The 19947-nt window shown below is 44.4% G+C and overlaps 1 protein-coding gene across 1 annotated transcript; it reads left to right on the top strand.

Annotated features, from left to right (window-relative positions):
* Positions 1-340: 340 nt before the first annotated feature.
* LOC119775787 (PR domain zinc finger protein 15-like) lies at positions 341-19161 on the top strand (the record flags this gene model as incomplete). The annotated part of the gene is made up of 16 exons (XM_038273864.1): positions 341-550; positions 642-736; positions 822-909; positions 1006-1173; positions 3106-3200; positions 4509-4640; positions 4743-4874; positions 5009-5172; positions 6360-6439; positions 11138-11257; positions 11330-11461; positions 11580-11663; positions 13888-14063; positions 14138-14218; positions 16431-16652; positions 17063-19161. Coding segments are annotated over 16 exons (2492 nt in total), but the record flags the coding sequence as incomplete, so codon positions are not given.
* Positions 19162-19947: the final 786 nt, after the last annotated feature.

Raw genomic sequence — 19947 nt, 5'->3', positions numbered from 1 at the left:
TTTTTTCTAGAGAGAACGTTTTTTCCAGTGTAACCCCGAGGATGCTGCTCACACCACCGCTGCAAAAAGTTATCTTAAAATAGTATAAAACTTCTTGAAATAAGTGTAATTACCCTTTATTTGATCAATCTGCTCATGGAAGGAGGATTTTTGCCTCTAAAATTAGATCATTATATATAATAATAATTACTTTTTTATTTATTTAGCAGTTTTAGAGCAAACATCTTATTCCTCTAGCAGATTGTTTTTACTGACCGACTCAAGTTCAGTATAAATTCATAGAGGCTATAAGTTCATAGTCCATCTAACTCTCTTCACTCTGTGTTCCTGATGTGTGCAGATGTGAAGCCCGCGGTGATAAGCCTGCAGCCGGTGGCCTCAGAGGCAGCAACGGCAGCGTCGGAGAGCGGCGGCCTTCCCAGCTCCTCCAACAGTGTAGCCGTCCAAAAGAGGCACAAAGCCAGAGAGCATAAGAGGGTTTACCGCTGCTCCCTCTGCAGTAAGGTCTTCCAGAACAGCAGCAACTTGAACCGACACGTCCGATCCCACGGTGAGAGCCGGTTTGCTCGTTTAGCGCAGCCGCCTCCTCTCTCCCAAATGCAGTGACTGGATGCACGAGTAACTCTGGTGACTCTTCTCAGGTGATAAGCTGTTCAAATGCGAGGAATGCGATAAGTTATTCAGCCGTAAGGAGAGTCTGAAGCAGCACATTTCCTACAAGCACAGCAAGAATGTGGTGAGTGGCGCCTGGAACTTTTCCCTCCAGCCTCCCCTTCTTCCTGTTGGTTGATGTCTTTGCGTTTCCCCTCTGCTTCCAACAGCCCGACCAGGAGTACAAATATAAATGTAACACGTGTGAGAAATCCTTTCGCATGGAAAACGCCTTAAAGTTCCACAACTGCCGGACAGGTGATGCTTTTTGTTTGTTTCCTCTTTTTTTTCAGATGTTCAGAATTAAATTCTTGTCTCATTTAAATCTTGTAATTTTCTGTGTGTCGCCTGCAGATGACAAGACGTTCCAGTGCGACATCTGCTCTCGGTTCTTCTCCACCAACAGCAACCTCTCCAAGCATAAGAAGAAGCACGGCGAGAAGCTCTACTCCTGCGAGATCTGCAACAAAATGTTCTACCGCAAAGACGTGATGCAGGAGCACCACAGGAGGCACAGCGTGGGTGAGTCGCTGCTGTGATAGTCAGAGGAAGCCGGCAGGCTCAGAGTTACTCTGGAGGAGCTACAGAGTTATGAGAGAGGTGAACAGAAATTCCTCAACCTGCTGGAAGAGCTTCCCTGATCAAAGCCACTATCCAGCCTACAGGGACCAAGCCTCACATTAGTGACCCGGTGGTGGCAGCATCATGCTGTGGGGGAGATTCTCCTTTTTAGGGGGGTAAGATAAGCTGGTAAAGGCTTCAAAGAACTTTATTTTTAGAGAAGGTAGGGTTTTCCTGTGGAGAACGACCCGGCCTGTCCTGTGACGTCCCCTGCTGTGACTGAATGATTAGTTAATGTGGATGGATGGGTTATCCATGATGAGAGGTCACATTTAGGAGGCCTCCAGGTGGAAATGAGAGAATTTGACCTTATTAGAGTTATAGGCTTAGGTTACCTAGTCTAAGGTAAATAAAAATAATGTGCGCATAGGAAACTAAAACAGCTTTCCTTTAATTAGATGAAACCCAAATTGTAGTTAAATATATAAAGTGTTATTTAAAGAGTTTGTCCCGAGTGACCCGGAGAGAGAGCTTCAAGGTCCATACACAGAGCCATCTTCAACAGGTTCATCTTCTAATGATCCTAAGGGCTCCGCCAGAGCTGCAGTGGGATTGATCAGAGATGTTTATTGTATTATAGGGTGGAGCTATGGTTGAGTTTATTATTCCTTTATTATTATTACTATTAATTAATTTAGAGACGGCTCCAGACAAGCAGAGCGTGTGGTGACATCACGAGTAGGGTTGGGAATTTGTAAGATTTTTACGATTCTGATTCTCTTATAGATTCTGCGAAAAAATAAACTTGGTAAGTGCACGGTGACATCCGTCTACCTTCCCCTCGGACATTCTATTTCTGCCTGCCCCTGTGAAAACAGAAGGCAGTGAACAGGAGCTGCCAGCCTCTGAGCCAGCCAGGCTACCCGTCTCGTCACAGTCGTCTAAGTTTAATGGAGAAGGCATCCGTTTGATGAAAACGCATTATTGTACAATTTCAGGAAATAAACTCAGTACCCCCTGATTTAAATAAACAAGGTCTCTCGCTCCCTGAACTGCGGAGCAACTTCGTAGCATGTTTAATAGCCCCAAAGAGACTTACCACCAGAGTTGCCTTCCATGCTGGTCGTAACTTTAGCTTCTGCCTGGAAGGCATCAGAAACACGGCATTCGTTAAAATGTATGCCATGTTATGTGCTCAGGTGTTTCTGCATGTTGGATGTATTTCCTCTCGTGGATGTAATTGCCACTTTGCAATGATTGCAAAGCACCTTGTTGCCATCTTTCTGTTCCTTAAAATGAAGCTAAACTTTCGATCGGTTTACCTGATGGACAGCCATTTTTTTTGTTTTGCTTTTCTAGACTTACGCCTGGTCATGTTGTACTTGCTTACTAAATGCCGTGTGTGTAACTTCTGTAAAAAATGTGATGTAAGTCGTGCTGCCCGGCGCTAGGCTCTGGTGCTGCCTGGAAACGTTAAGAGAATTGTTAAGCGAGCTGCCAAATGGTGCCGTGGAATTCCCATCCCTAGTCAGGAGTACGCTTCTGTTCCAATTGACCCATATTTATGCTGCGTGCTCCCGTTCTCCCAGAGTCCACACTTTCCTGTGTTCTTTTCAAGAACATACCTAGCGAGGACACAAGTCAGTACTCGCGTTCTTGTGAATTGAGAAATGACCCAGGTGTCTAGAACCAGGGCACAGACAATACCTAACTACAGGAGGACTTGAAGCTGCTGCACTTTCACCCTCTGGGTTTTAGGCCTCATTTTTATGCCCCGTCGGCAATCACTGCCCTCTTCTAAGGCCCTCCATCCCAGATAATCAGAATCCAGCGACCCGGTTTCATTCCCCATCATCTCTAAATTGCTGACTAACCTGTTGTACTTATGAACAGGCCCCAAACAGATGAAGAAGGAGGAGCTAGAGGCTAACGGAGAAGAAGGGACCAAGTACAGGAAGGAGCCGTCTCCTTGTCCCATCTGTGGGAAGGTGAGTTTGGTGTTAATGGTGCTGCTGGAAGCCGCTCCAGTACTCAAGTGGACGTGCATGAAAATGCTACCTTCACACTGCAGGTTTTAATGCTTGTTTTCCCATCACCTTTAAAATGTGTCCTGTATCCGACCAATAAAGCCTTGTTACACACAGCAACATGGAGAAGTAGGTGTCATGTCATGTGTTTCAGGGAGATCTGACTGAATCTGTCTGATCATCACCTGCTCACTAACCTCTATTGCAGTTTAAAGTCCTCAGTTTAAAGGGTTGTTTACTAAAGCTAAAATGCTGTTTCCCTCATCCCAATGGTTCCTACTGTATAAGCGTTTTAACTAGGCCTGAATAACGTTTGTATTGTTTATTTACAAATGTTCGTTTCTTGATTTCTCTCCACTGAGCATCGCTCTTGAAAAAGGTGAAATTTTCCATTGTTTTAGGTGGTAATTAAGACAATTTGGTAATAGAATTGGACGATTTAGGCTTAAAATAAGAAGAAACCCCCTTGATTATCTAAATTTTATGTTTTAATATCTTATTATCTTACATTTTGGGCAAAAAACTCATTCTATTGTCAGATCATTTTATCTTCTTGCCTAAATCAATCGAAAATACAAAAATTTTTGGAGAATTTTCCACATTTTTGTGTTAGTTGTTGCAGTGTTACTATCCCAGCTTCTGTCTTTTTTTGCTGTCTGTTGTCGTTTCCCGCATGGCGGTATTCTGTCAGATGAGCACACTTCATCAGACCAGAATACCTGTAGTCAATACGCATGCACACGAGGTCAGATTTCCATTTTTCCTTTTAAATTGTACGAAAAATAGACTTTAAACTACCTTGATGGGTGTGTATCCATTTAGTCATGTACAAAAAAAACTATTTAAGATGAGATAAAAAAACAACTCAAAAACTAAGTAATAAATAGTTTTCTTTAACGCGACAAAAGGGATGCACACCTGTTGAGGTAGTTTTAAGTTTATTTTTCGTAAAAAAAAAAACTAAAGATAAACAGGTATTGACTATGGGTATGTTGTTCTGAGCGGGTATGCTCATCTGACAGAACAGCGGCACAAAAATATGACGAATTTCATGCAAAATGATGTCAAAGTCGCGTCTAATCTTCATCCTCCTGCTTGAGTCTTATTCCAAAAGATGAGATTCGAGTCAGATTCAGGAGCTAATGAAGGAGGTGAAAAGGTTTTAATTAGACCGGATCACTGGACTCCAATAGAGTCTGATTTTGGGCCTGCAGTGTGAACGGGAAGCGTTCTCAGGTGCTTTATCTGACGCTGCTGGTCTGTGTCCAGGTTTTCTCCTGCAGGAGTAACATGAACAAGCACCTGCTGACTCATGGGGATAAAAAGTACACCTGTGAGATCTGCGGACGCAAGTTCTTCCGTGTGGACGTCCTCCGGGACCACATCCACGTTCACTTCAAGGTGAAACTCCCTTATTAAGGTCATATCTGCGGTCAGGGAACAGAAAGGAACCCTTCCAGAATCTGCTGCGCCGCCATGTTCACAGCTCTGCTCCGCTTTCAGGACATCGCCTTAATGGACGAGCAGGAAAGAGAGGAATTCATCAAGAAGATCGGCATCTCGCCGGAAGACAGCGACGAAACGGACGAGGAGGACGATCCCGAGCATCACAAGTACAACTGCAAGAAATGTCAAGTAAGCTCTGCTTTGATAAAAAGCAAACAAATGAGCAGTTCTGGGAGGAAGAAGCTAGCTGAATGAAAAGCAGACGAGGAAGGCAGTTTAAAGCGTTCAGTGCTTGACTGGAGTCATCTGCTTTTTATGCCCAGCTGTCGTTTGCCAGAGGCAAAGATTACCTGAAACACATCATGGAGCAACACAAGGAGAAAGGCCACAGCTGTGGGATCTGCAACCGCCACTTTGCCCTTAAGGCAACGTACAACGCTCACCTGGTCATCCACCGAGAGCAGCTGCCTGACCCCGCCGTGCAGAAGTAAGGCGGCGCTGGCCGTTAAACACAGATAGCAAAAAGTCAAATCCAAGTTTGTTTGTCTTTTTTAAATAAGTCGATTTCTCCTTGATTTGAGCGGTTAAGCAAGACAATCTGCCAATGGAATAAGATTAATGTTTAAATAAGGAAAAAGCAAATCCATCATCTTATTTCAAAGGCTTAATATCTAAGTTATCTTAAGGTTGCTGGGAAGTCATATTTAAATGTCAAATCATTCTGGCCTAAACATGCATATAAATGTACTCTTTATCAGACCATGTTGTCCCAAAATTTGGAAAATTTCTATTTAAAAAATAAAATCTGTCTTAAAATCTTTTTTTTTTTCCGTTATTATCTACAGGCCAGTTAGTTATAAGTCAGCTTGTACAACTAAATTTGTCCAATCATATATCAAAGATCATCTGTCAATCACATTTTTTGGGTCATACCATCTTGATTCATATGTCGCAGCTAATATACGCAACGGTTGGAATAAGAATAATTTCCCCTCCCATTGAGTTCCGTCCCAGTGTTCACAGGGATGGACGTCTGTGTCTTCAGCAGGCGTAGAGCTAACAGAACTGGCAGTATTGCGAGGCGAGGGCTCAAACATGTACGGCTGGAAGCCTTCTACACCAAACCAAGCTTCTGCCGCCCTGGCGTCCTCTTCCACAACATCTTCCTCCCCGCTTTCCTCCTCTAAATAAAAAATGTATGACGGAGGAGACTCATCCACGACCTCTGACATTAAACTCTCCTCCTCTTGCATGTTTCCTCTGTCCATAGCGTTCCTTGACAGTGTCGTTTCTAAGTCACCAATTTAGTGCTTCTTGGTCCCAATGGAATTTCCCATTGGGAACCTACTAGCATTAAGTTGCTAACTGGTTAGAAAGAAGCTTCAAAGAAACCGGCCACAATCAAACTTGCTTGTGAATCTTCCACCACAACAATCCCGCCCCCTTAATAAACGACCAATCACATTCACTTTATTCACTCGGTTAAAGTCATGCACCAATCGGGAGAATTCGGAAATGCAACGTTGGAACAGCCGTTTTTCTACGACTTTAAGGCAAAAAAACTTTTTTTGTAGTTTGTCTTATCTACCTCTTTATAATAAGGGAAAATAAATTTGTTTTAAGGAAGCTTTATTTTCTGCCCAGTGTTTCAGTGTAAAGTCTCCTGCTCTCCAGGTACATCCATCCCTGTGAGATGTGTGGTCGGATCTTTAACAGCATCGGCAACCTGGAAAGACACAAGATTATCCACACAGGTGAGAGACGAGTTCTTCCTCGCTTTTAACATAAATGGCCAAACTTCCTCTGAGGTTATCTGGAACTCCTCTACTTGTAATCTGACATCCATTTGGAAGGTCATGAATGCAGCACCAGCCACAGCATTAAAATGTAACAGTGTTTAGAAATCAAAAGTTTGTGTCAGTAAACAGGCAGCTAATGGGTTTTTATTTGTTTGTTTGTCTTATAACAGCAGCGCTCGATGTTAACCATTGTCCGATCGCCCGGGGCAAGTAGTTTTTATTGTCGGGAGAGTACAAATTTCTTTGCATTTGCCCGCAGGGCAAGAAAAAATTATTTATCACTCAAAATGACTTTAAAATCCCCGACATTCGCTGAAAACGACCCACAAGCGTTGTCGGCGCCATCTTTGTTGTTTTGTACACATTCTCGCATGATTTGAAAAAAACGCGTTATTTTCCGCTAGATGGCGTGATTCAGCTCTTGGGGAGAGAGTTCTGCAGAGCAGCAGCTGGATGATTAATTTAATCTATACTATAATACACGCTAGATTAAAAATGATCAGTCAGGGATTAGGAAAATAATAATAATAACTGTATGCGATCAGTGTAAATATTTCTATCATATGGCAGTCTTCTGTACAGTGGTCATACATTAAAAAATGTTCATTAAACTTTTTTCTCTTAGACATTGGAGTGGTGCATTTAAATGTTAGAGAGCTAAACATGTTAAATTGGTGAGTAGTAGTAGTGTAAGTTTTTAAGCTGTCAAGTTTTCTTTAGATTTTTAACATTACAATTTATATTTTTCCAAGCACACAACAGTTTAAAGCAAAGTTTAGTTTGAAAAGAATGTGCAGGAAAGATTGAAAAGCATGTTAACACGGTAATGTAGGCTTGAGTTCATTATCTGACGCATGCAGATACACACCAGGAACCTGTAAACTTACTGAATTACAAAAAAACATTTAAAAAACAAACATGTTTCATTGATTTATATATGTACAAAAATGAATATTAGAAACTCGTACTCGTACTCGTCGTCTCCCGCTTTATCCGGAACCGGGTCGCGGGGGCAGCAGGCTAAGCAGAGACTCCCAGACTTCCCTCTCCGCAGACACCTCCTCCAGCTCTGTTGGGGGAAGCCCTAGGCGCTCCCAGGCCAGCCGAGAGACATAGTCTCTCCAGCGTGTCCTGGGTCGTCCCCTGGGCCTCCTCCCGGTGGGACATGCCTGGAACACCTCCCGAGGGAGGCGTCCAGGGGGCATCCGAAGAAGATGTCCGAGCCACCTCAACTGACTCCTCTCGATGTGGAGGAGAACCGGCTCTACACTGAGCCTCTCCCGAATGACCGAGCTCCTCACCCTATCTCTAAGGGAGAGCCCAGCCACCCTGCGGAGAAAGCTCATTTCAGCCGCTTGTATCCGGGATCTCGTTCTTTCGGTCATGATCCAAATTTCATGACCATAGGTGAGGGTAGGAACGTAGACCGACCGGTAAATTGAGAGCTTTGCCTTTTCGCTCAGCTCTCTCTTCACCAGGACAGACCGGTGCAGCGTCCGCATTATTGCAGCAGCCGCACCGATCCGTCTATTGATCTCCCGCTCCATTCTTCCCTCACCGTGAACAGGACCCCAAGATACTTGAACTCCTCCACTTGAGGCAAGGACTCCCCTCCAACCCGAAGGGGACAAGCCACCTTTTTCCGGTCGAGAACCATGGCCTCGGATTTGGAGGAGCTGATTCTCATCCCGGCCGCTTCACACTCGGCTGCGAACCGCCCCAGCGCACGCTGTAGGTCTTGGCAGGAGGGAGCCAGCAGAACTACGTCATCCGCAAAAAGCAGGGACGAGATCCGCTGTTCCCCAAATCAGACCCCCTCCGGTCCTTGGCTGCACCTAGAAATCCTGTCCATAAAAGTTATGAACAGGACCGGTGACAGAGGGCAGCCCTGTCGGAGTCCAACATGCACCGGGAACAGGTCCGACTTAATGCCGGCAATGCGAACCAGACTCCTGCTCCGCTTGTACAGAGAACGGATGGCCCCTAATAAAGGGCCCCTGACTCCATACTCCTGGAGCACCCCCCACAGGGCAGCACGAGGGACACGGTCGAATGCCTTCTCCAAGTCCACAAAACACATGTGGACTGGTTGGGCAAACTCCCATGAACCCTCAAGCACCCTGCAGAGGGTGTAGAGCTGGTCCACCGTTCCACGGCCAGGACGAAAACCACACTGCTCCTCCTGCAGCCGAGGTTCGACAATCAGCCGGACTCTCCTCTCCAGCACCCTGGCATAGGCCTTTCCGGGGAGGCTGAGAAGTGTGATTCCCCGATAGTTGGAACACACCCTCCGGTCCCCCTTCTTGTGGAGGGGAACCACCACCCCAGTCTGCCAATCCAGGGGAACTGTCCCCGACCTCCACGCGATGTTGAAGAGACGTGTCAACCATGACAGCCCGACAACATCCAGAGCTCTGAGATACTCAGGTCGGATCTCGTCCACCCCCGAAGCCTTGCCACCGTGGAGTTTTTTGACTACCTCGGTGACTTCAGCCTGGGTGATGGACGAACCCAGCCCCAAGCACCTCGTCTCTTCTTCCCCCACGGAAGGCATGTCTGTCGGGTTGAGGAGATCCTCAAAGTATTCCACCGCCCGACAATATCCTCCTTCAAGGTCAGCAGCTCCCCACACCCACTAAAAACAGTGTTAGTGAAGCACTGCTTTCCCCTCCGGAGGCGCCGGACGGTTTGCCAGAATCGCTTTGAGGCCAACCGATAGTCTTTTTCCATGGCCTCTCCAAACTCCTCCCAGGCCCGAGATTTTGCCTCTGCAACCGCCCGGGCCGCGACAAGCTTGGCCTCACGGTACCTGCTTGCTGCTTCAGAAGTCCCACAAGCCAGCCAGGCTTGATAGGACTCCTTCTTCAGCTTGACGGCATCCCTTACTATCGGTGTCCACCACCGGGTTCGGGGATTGCCACCACGACAGGCACCGCAAACCTTACGGCCACAGCTACGGGCAGCCGAATCGACAATAGAGGCAGAGAACACAGCCCATTCGGACTCCATGTCTCCAACCTCCCTCGGAACCTGAGAGAAGCTCTCCCGGAGGTGGGAGTTGAACACGTCTCTGACCGAGGGCTCCACCAGACGTTCCCAGCAGACCCTCACTACACGTTTGGGCCTGCCGAGTCTTTCAGGCTTCCTCCTCTTCCAGCGTATCCAACTCACCACCAGGTGGTGGTCGGTGGACAGCTCCGCCCCTCTCTTCACCCGAGTGTCCAAGACATGCGGCCGAAGATCAGAAGATACGACTACAAAGTCGATCATCGACCTTCGGCCTAGGGTCGAAGCTAGAAATAGTTGGGCTCTCCTCTACGCACAGCCAGGGCTCTGGAACCCAGCTCCTTGAGAGAGGCTGGACTCTCTTCTACTCTGGAGTTACCCTCGAGGAGAGGCGGAGGGCGGGGGTGGGGCTGCTTGTCTCCCCCCAGCTCAGCCGTCTCGTGTTGGAGTTCACCCCGGTAGACGAGAGGGTCGCCTCCCTTCGCCTTCGGGTTGGAGGGAGGACTCTGACAGTTGTTTCGGCCTATGGGCCGAACGGCAGTACGGAGTACCAGGCCTTCTTAGCATCCCTGGGGAGGGTGCTAGAAAGCGCCCCTCCCGGGGATTCCATCATTCTGCTGGGAGACTTCAACGCCCACGTGGGAAACGACAGTGACACCTGGAGGGGCGTGATCGGGAGGAACGGGCCCCCAGCTCTGAACCCGAGTGGTGTCTCATTATTGGACTTCTGTGCAAGTCACGGATTGTCCATAATGAACACCATGTTCAGGCATAAGGATGTCCATCGGTGCACTTGGCACCAGGACACCCTAGGCCGAAGGTCGATGATCGACTTTGTAGTCGTATCTTCTGATCTTCGGCCGCATGTCTTGGAAATTAGAAACTATATTTATCAAACATTATACTGGGCAAGTAAAAATTGTTTCTGGGCAAATGAAATGTGAAAGTCACTTCCCTAAATGGCAAGTGGTAAAAATCCTTAACGTCAACCCCTGAACAGGGTTTCCGAACATTGAAATTACATAACATTTTTAAACTCATAATTTTAAATATAATTGTAATTAATTAATGGGATATTCTTGCATATTAGACAATTTAATTGGATGTTTAATATCTGCATCATGTATTAAAGGTACTGAGGACGATCTATTATTTCTGGGTGGATCATCTAAATAAGTGGTCCTCCTAATTGTCAATCATTCTGTTGATATATTTACGTAAGGCTATCCGACATGCTTTTTTTGTTAGCTATCTTTTTCTGCACATGCGCACTTTCACCTGTATATCTGTGGTGAGCTGCGGTTTCAGACAGTCATTGAAGCTCACCTTTCTCACTGCGGTTCTTGGAAAATGGCTGAGGGTCGTTATAGAAAAGGTGTCTATGAATAGTATGAGAAGAAAAAAAAAGGCCTCAGAAGAGGCAGATATATCCCAGAATGCTTTGTGCCGAGAGCTTTTCCTTTTAAAATGATGGCGACAGATTAACCATATGGATCGCACCCTGTGCAAATGATGATTTTGAATTGAAAAAGCTTCCTGGATGGGAAGCGAAACGTCTTCAAACTTGGAAACAAAGTCCAGTGGATTGTTTTTAATTTTCTTTTTTTGGAATGTCTAACATGATGTTTCTGCTTTGTATGGATCCAGGGGTAAAGAGCCACGGCTGCGACAAATGTGGCAAATCATTCGCCAGGAAGGACATGCTGAAGGAACACCTCAGGGTTCACGACGACAACCGGGACTACCTGTGTGCCGAGTGTGGCAAAGGTTTGCTCCTTCCTGCTGCTCCACGCTAAGCTAACGATCCCTTCAGACTGTTTTAATCATGTCTGTTGATAGGAATGAAAACCAAACACGCTCTGAGGCACCACATGAAGCTGCACAAAGGCATCAAAGAGTACGAGTGTAAAGAATGTAACCGCAAGTTTGCCCAAAAGGTCAACATGCTGAAACACTACAAGAGACACACAGGTGGGCGGGGCTGTTTAAAGCTTTATTTACCATCAAATCTGGATAAAAAAAAAACTAATGAAGATAGGAAGGATGAGGATTCATCCCTGCGTTCATCTTTAAACTGCTTTGTTTGCAGGTGTTAAGGACTTCATGTGTGAATTATGTGGAAAGACGTTCAGTGAGAGGACGACCTTAGAGACACACAAGCTTATCCACACAGGTGAGGCAGGAACAGGTTTTATTCTCAGGATTTAAAGCTAAACTGGGGTTTTATTTCAAATTTTAGGCAACTAAAAACAACAAAGAAAGCAGATATTATTTGCATGACATTAACTAAATGTTTGCCTTGATGTTCTAACCATGTGGCAAATCAGCAATCTGCTTACAGAAGTCCCCAACCATACCGATTCACATTTTGACTGATACAAATATAATATTCAGTAGATCGCAACACCTTTAATGTTTTAATGCCCTTTTATTAAAAAACAAAACATGTTTTAACAGCATATGAGATGATGCTCTATATAAAAACAGTTTAGTTTGAAATAGGCTGATTTTCATCGGCTTAAATCAATCGACTGATCACTAATGAACTAAAGGTTCATCATCATCATGGCTCAGCATCTTGTGGACCATCCCCCTGATGTGGTCACATGACCCTCATTCATCTCAGGGAGGGGCGAAACCAGATTGCCACATGCTTGGTCCAACTAAACCGGTTCTGGTCCGATCCTCAGTAGAAAAACCGATGATCTAAAGTTTTTTTTTTTCTTATGAATTCCCTGCAGCCTGCCAGGCTCTTAAGGATTTCCCACTGCCGTTCTTAGATGCTGGAATTACATCTAAGCATTTTTTAGTTAAAAACATCCAATTACCAGAATATAAGATCAATAAAAATAATTAAATAATTGAACTTTGTTGATCTCACATTGGAGAAATCTACCTCTACAGGTCCTTCTCAAAATATGAGCATATTGTGATAAAGGAATTTTGGGTTTTCATGAGCTGTATCCCAAAATCCTCCGTATTAAGACAATAAAAGACATGAAATATTTCAACTAGTGTGCAATGAATCTAAAATATATGAATATTCAAGTTTTATAATTACATTATGGAAAATAATGAACTTTATCACATTATTTTGAGAAGGACCTGTACATTTAACCCATCCCTTGGAGAGCAATGGGCTGCCATTGTGGGGCGCCCAGGGAGCAGTGTGAGACCCAGAGAGGCAGTCTTTGGGAGTGGGGCTCAAACTCAGAACCTCAGGATTCCAAGCTCTATGCCCTCACCATTAGGTCACCACTCCCTCAATGATATTAAATCAGCAAGTTTTGATATTTGAAGTTTATGTTGCTATTTCTAAACTGTTTAACCACCGTCCAATGATTAAATATTTTAGTGCTGCAATCAGAGCAATTTAAATTGTATTTTTTATTAATCAGATCAGAATATGTCTATAGATGTTTATATTTTCAAACCCAAACCTGTTGGAGGCTTTTCCTCGTCCGTTTTCCTTGCTAGTTAAACTATCCTAGATTTGGTCTGCAGACAATCCAGACCAAACATAGCGGCGTTGATGCTAAAATGCAAACCTCGTAGGTGTGTCAGGCAGGAACTAACCGTAGCTGGATTCTGCTTTAGCTGGATTTCCCAGAGGTTCCTAAAAAGAATCTAAAAGACTTCGAGAAGCCAGATAAAGTTAGATGAACCAGTAATTGATGCTGCACTGGAAAAAAATCGAAATCTAGATTAGTAATTTTTTCTTTTCTTAAAATAAGTCAATTTTTCTTGAATTGAGGAGGTAAGTGAGACACTTTGCCAATTGAACCAGGCAATTTAAATTTAAAATAAGAAAATAGTCTTATTTCAAGTGAGTATTATCTATCTTATTTTAAGAGTAAAAATCTTCATTCCATTGGCAAAAAATCTTATTTACCTGCTCACATTAATGGTAGATACACCTAATTTAAGACATTTTGACTTATTTCTAGATCGTTTTTACATTGTGGATAAAGCTCCGAAAAAACCTCTTTTTAGCTTGATGCTACCTTTAGCTCTTTTTAAAAATCATAATCCTGATAAGAAATAATATAAAATGTTGATTTTATTAAATTACGCTGAATATTTTTCACTAGATAAAAAAAAAAAGGTTCTGAAATGATCTTTGATGCTGGTAACTATTTAATATCCAACAGAAAATAAAGGAGGCACATGATTATTTGCTTGTATCCATAGAGACGCCATCCTTTATCGGATTCCTTTATAAAATGTGCCGATTTGTTTATAGAACTGTGGTGGGAGTTAAAGAACATGGGAACAAAGGTTCCCAATCAATCCAACTGATTTTCATCGATTGCTTATTGATCGGTGCCTCTTCAAACCAGCTTAAAATGTCCGCTCCTTTAGTTTGTTTCATGTCTTGTTTTTTTCCCTCGCTTCAGTGGGAAAGACGTGGAAATGTGAACACTGCGATAAGAAATACCTGACAGAATACATGCTGCAGAAGCACATTCACCTGACCCACGAGAAGGTGGAGGCCCAGTCCTGTCAGTTGTGTGGGACCAAGGTGTCGACCCGCGCTTCCATGAACCGCCACCTGCGTCGCAAACACCCAGAGGTAAGCCTGGACCGCCGCGGCTCTCTAGCCTCTAACCACTCGCTGACGTTGTCCTTCTGCCCTTCGCCTTGCAGCTGGCTCCTGTGAGATTCGACGAGTTTGATGATCTTCAGGAAAACTCAGGCGTCAGTAATTCATCCATCAGTATCGAACAGGTTTGTACACCTTTTAGTTCGCAGTCAGAACCCTGCCAAAAGAGTCCTCAAGTAATAGATGCTGTTAGGAGCGGTTTGATTTAAAACACACACATAAACTGATCCCCACCTTCATTTTTAATGATTAAAGTCGTAGGGAAATGGCCGTTCCAAACGTTGCTGTTCCGAATTCTCCCGAGTGGTGCCCGTCTTTACACGAGTGAATAAAGTGAATGTGATTGGTCGTTTATCAAGTGGGTGGGATTGTTGTGGCGGAAGGTCAGCAAGCAAGTTTGATTGTGACCAGTTTGTCGGAAGCATCTTCGACAAACTTCGTCGGAAGCGTTCCTTGACAGTGTCATTTCTAAGTCACCAATTTAGTGCTACTTGGTCCCAATGGAATTTCCCATTGGGAACCTACTAGCACTAGGTTGCTAACTGGTTAGCAAGATGCTTCAGAGAGAATGGCCACAACCAAACTTCCTTCCGCCGCAACAATCCCGCCCCCTTGATAAACAACCAATCACATTCACTTTATTCACTTGTGTACAGTTGTGCACCACTCGGGAGAATTCAGAAATGCAAAGAAACGGACGCTTTCCTTCGACTTTAAGGCTGATTTATTAATCAGAAACCAGGTTGTCTTCGCGTGTGTCGCAGTGAATGCAAATATGCCCCCGCCCCTTCCGCAGAGACTCTGGTGCACCTCTTGCAAATTGTAGGTGACCGCAGTCAGGAGGCCTCTGATTGGTCAAATCTACATCCGTTCTACACTATGTGTATTTCCTGTTTGGTACCTTTCCAACTTGTTTTGTTTGTATGACCACCATTGTGGAAAACGACTTGTGAAGATGGACCAGCTAGAAGATCAAGGTGCGTGAGAACGCTGGGACCTTTTTCCACCTGGATCCCCGCTCTTTTTCACGGTCATGTCCCTCCGTTGTCGGACAAACTTGCCTCCACTTCCTCACGGCCCCGGCCGTATCTAGATCCACAGCTGGTCTCTGATTGTCCCTCTTGCGTTGTGGCGTGGAATAACATAGCGCAGACCGCGGTTCAATATTGGGCATAAATAAAAAATATCTGCGACAAGCTCACTGCGACACACTGCTGCGGGAGGATAACCAGCCCTTTACAGTTTACTGATCTCAGTTCTTCCCACCACCAGTTACAACTGAAAAAGCCTCTTGGCAAAATGTCTTCTAGAAAACTCCACGTCCAGTTGCCTAAACTTAACTTTTCAAGCCCAAAATGTCAACAAGTAAACTGTCTGTAATTGGCGGCTTTTCGAGCCTTTTGAGTTTCTACTTTTCTCCTCCCGTTTAGGGCCACTTTGGTTTCCCATATTTAGTGACTTTTCTGACCCCTCTGACAACTTGTTATTCTTAAAAAAGAGGCGTTCCTCTAAACACACTATAAATGTCATAAATCTAGTGTTGTACAAGGTTGTTGCAGTGAAGTAGAATGAATTGTGGGCGCGGTCAGACGGGTGATCAATAAAACATGTTTCTTTCCTGTGATAAACTGAGAACAGACTTTTAAACGGTCTTTAATTCATGATGTGCTTCTGCGCAGGAACATTAAGTAATTATTAAATCATGAAATAATCATTTTCACCTCTTAAAATAAAACCTATATTTAACTGAGGCCCATATAATTGTGTGTGTGTGTGTGTGTGTGTGCCTGTCTAGCCCTCATAGTGAGGACCATTTTTCCAATTTCACCATCAAATTGAGGACCAGTTGTTGTCATTTTGCTGGTCCTCACATGCTATTTTGCTAATGGTTAGATTTAGGGCTAAGGTGTCAATTGGTTAGGGTTAGGGGTGTGTATTGGTAATGGTTAGGTTTAGGGTTAGTTTTAGGGTTTAGGGCATAGAAAGGGTTGAAAATGACTGTAAATTAATGGAAGTCATTGGTAGTGAACAGATGGTCCTCACTACGGCAGAACGAGTAGGCGTGTGTGTACCTTGCATGCATGCATGTATGTATTAAATAAATTCTTTATTTATTTCCACATTTAATAAATGAATGACAGATTTAAATAATTATTGTATAAATCATTTATTTATGGTATTGTTGCACTCATCACCCTCTGTAGTTTATTTGTGTGTTTTAAATAAAATGTGGCCTTTTGGTAGAGTTCTGATGGTGTGTAATATCCTAACTGTTTTGATGGATGTGTGCGGCTTAAAGGCCCAGACTTAAAGCGTAACCTGTCCCTGTGATGCTAGCCCACCCTGTCCTTAGAGAAGGACAGCGTGCCCCCAGAGAAGCCGGTCCGACCCCCCCGGCACTCCAAGAAGAGGCAGAGAGTCGCGGTGGAGCCGGAGCTCTCGGAGTCCGACGACTACGCCGACTTCACAGAGCAGAGGCACACGGATATGTCTGAGTTTAACACCGTCATCGTTGGTGATGAAACGGAAACCAGCTCTGCTGTGCAGAGCATCCAGCAGGTAGGCCAGCTAATCCCTTCATTTCAACTGAAGGAGGAGCTCACTGCTCATTACTGCTGGTTGTTTCCATCCCGGAGAATAAAAACCTGGAGGATTGCTCCTCATTGGGATGTCGCCCCAAAATTATTAGTAAAATCCAGAATGTTTAACTGATTAAAAAAGGAATTCCAAACTGGTAACACTAGAGGTCAAATATTTGATTTCTATTAGAAATGCCTTGATTTTCCCGTGTGCCACCAGGGGGCGCATTATTTAAAAAATGGCTGGTCTAATTCCTGTCTCCAGTTTGGGATGGGGGGGTCCATTATGCAACTAAACAGATGTTTTTTTCCAGCGGAGCTGATGAATTAGACGCCAGCTCACCTGGACACTGGCGACGCTGCTCTAATGAATCTGACCTTTTGTTTCAGGTGGTGGTCCTGGCAGACCCCAACGCCCCATCAGTCCCCTCCGCCAGCAGCTCGGTCGGACTGACCAACATCACCGTCACCCCGATCACCAGCCAAGCCCAGTTCACCAGCCTGCAGCCGGTGGCCGTGGGCCACCTGACCGCCACCGACCGGCCGCTCACCTTGGACAACTCCATCCTCACCGTCACCTTTGACACGGTCAGCGGCTCCGCCATGCTCCACAACCGACCCACCGAACTCATCCCAGAGACGGTGGGCCCCAGCGGCGCCCCGGCGCCGCAGTCTGTGGCACATTTCATCAACCTCACCACTCTGGTTAACCCCATCAGCCACCAGCTGGAGGCGCCCGCTCTGGCCTGGAGGCAGGTACCGGTGCCTGAAGGCAGCCAGGTGACCCACATGGCTGGGGAGACTGAGGGGGGCCATAACCAGGGTCCAGATCCGGGCCAGAGCAGCCAGGCTGCCTCCCAGCAGCAGCAGAGCGGCTCGGCTCAGCAGATGTTCGGCTACTGAGCCCATCCTGGAGGTGCAGGTCGCCTCACACCCAAACTCTGCCGCACAGAAGATGGAAATCCTTCTTTTCTGTAACACACCGCTGTCCGTCAGATGCCTCTCCTGTCCGGTGGAAGTTCAAGCTTTTGGTTTCCTTTTATTCTGACAGAACCATGCAGCTGCTAATCAAGCATGCGGGAAACGGTACGACGGGCCAGAATCCCTGACAGTGGAAACCAAAGCTAACCCCTCAGACATCCAGCCTTATAAAGCATGCCTGTGGTTCACGTAAATGTATGAAAAGTGTTTCAAAAGAAAGAACTTTATGTTAAAGTTTACTGATGAAATCTTATTTTTCTGATCCATGTTAACTGTGGTCTTTGTTTATCTAAAAGAAAGTTGTTTTTCTGTTTTTCATTTCTGTTTCTCTGGAGCTGTCAAATTCACGAACTCTGCACCAAAGCTTTTCACTTTGCACCGATTTCACAGGAAATTTACATTTTATTTTAAATAAATAGGTGAAAACTAGGATTATATGGGACAGGTGTCCTCCCATTTGGCATAGAGAGGACATTATGTTCAACTTGATGACTGAAAACCAGAATCCTCATCACTCAATTCAGTTCATTTACATATCGCCGATGCACAGATCATCTTAGGGCACTTTACAGAGACCGTTCAATCACTTCGAACAATAAAAAGTTTTCTGTCTAAAGAAAACCAGCTGATTGTATCGACTCATTGACTGACAACAGTGTTTTCGTCAACGATGATGAAATTATTTCGTTGACGCCCCATTTTTTTCATGACGATAACGAAAACTGACAAGCTAAACGTCAATCTTTGATGAAAAAAACATGTTGAGTCATAGGTGTGAGATTTCGTTGTTGGGACATAACTATATAGAAATGTTAGGGGGTATTCTGTCACATTTAAAAAGCATCCTTGTGCTGTAATCTGCTTAGCAGTATCAGCAGAGCTGCGGCGTCCTGTTTGGTCACGCCGCCCGCCTGGCGTTCAGCGGTGCACATTCTGCGTGACCACAGATGGATCATGGCAGCAGCGGCTGGGATGAAATTAATCTGGAATGGTGCGGTGCTGTGCACTGAACTCTGACAAACCGTTTGTGCTTGTGCAAAAAATGCATCTTTGCACACGCTAGCTCAGAGTCCACTCTGATGGTTCGTTCTGAGCAGTATGGCTCTTCCTGCCCTCGCTACCTGATAAACTATATGTGGCTGATCATCCTCTGCTAAGCATAAAAAAACCCAGCTCACAAGATGTGATGCTAAACATTTCTACCAAAAGGAATTCCTAAATTATATACAAAGCAAATATTTCATTGCTTTCTGTTTATTTTTGGATAAAGACCCAAATGAAAAGGTACATCGTTAAATATTGTTTTTATTTCTATCTATTTTGATATTTCAACATTTTAGTTCACATATTGTTGACATGTAGGTCTGGATTGCCATGGCGTTACACGGCAATTATGTAGGTTCTCTTTTTTTATATCCAAACCCTGTGAATTTAAATCTACTTTGACCCCTTAGCAGCTGTAACCGAGGGGTACATTTTTCAAAATAAAACCAAATTGCCAAAGTAGATAGAAGAATGTTTTTTTACTTTGCTGTTTTGGAGCAATGAAGATTTTATTGATCTGTGTGTAATGCATAATTTATTGTAGATCAGGAAGTATTTGCTTTACGATGGAAAACTTATATGTCTAAAACCATTATTTCATTGTACATTTTGTTAGCTTGTCTGTCTGATATATTAACCAATATGATGTGTTGAACTAGATCTGTAGTTATGGTAGAATCAGAGTTATAAACAGCTATGTTAGTATCTAGGCAAGAGCTGTGAGTCTGCTAAAGAATCTGGTTGTTAATCGAAAATTGTAAAGTTAACTTTTTTATGAAGTGCAACATAAAACTGACTAAAACCGACTAAAACTATAACGTATAGTAATGTCTAAAATATGACTAAAACTGACTAAAAGAGTGTTGGTCTTCTGGACTTAGGAGCTGAAGACGAAGTTAGGATCCTAACTTCAGGATCTAAGATGGCGGTCAAAAACAACACTGCCTCACACCAAGCATGCTTGCAGAAACAGTGGAGGGAAAAAACTCCCTTTTAACGGTAAGAATCCTCCAGGAGAATCATGCTCTGCATGATTATTAATCTGCTGAGAATGACTGGGGTCGAAGGAGACAGACAGACAGACAGACAGACATGAAATCGAAGAGAGAAGCACTGATGTATAAATATCTTTTATGTTACAAAAAGTAATGGTAAAGAATAATTAAGCAGATGAGATCTGAGCCAGTTTTCATGAAAAAGAGCACATCTAGTTAGTCACAGTGAAAGCTGAGCCCATAGCTATGTCCAGG

Source organism: Cyprinodon tularosa, unplaced genomic scaffold (genome assembly GCF_016077235.1).
Source record: "Cyprinodon tularosa strain WSP-4 unplaced genomic scaffold, ASM1607723v1 ctg894, whole genome shotgun sequence".
Classification (NCBI taxonomy): Eukaryota; Metazoa; Chordata; class Actinopteri; order Cyprinodontiformes; family Cyprinodontidae; genus Cyprinodon; species Cyprinodon tularosa.
Note: the sequence above shows the minus strand (reverse complement) of the source record. Positions and strands in the feature narration are given on the sequence as shown.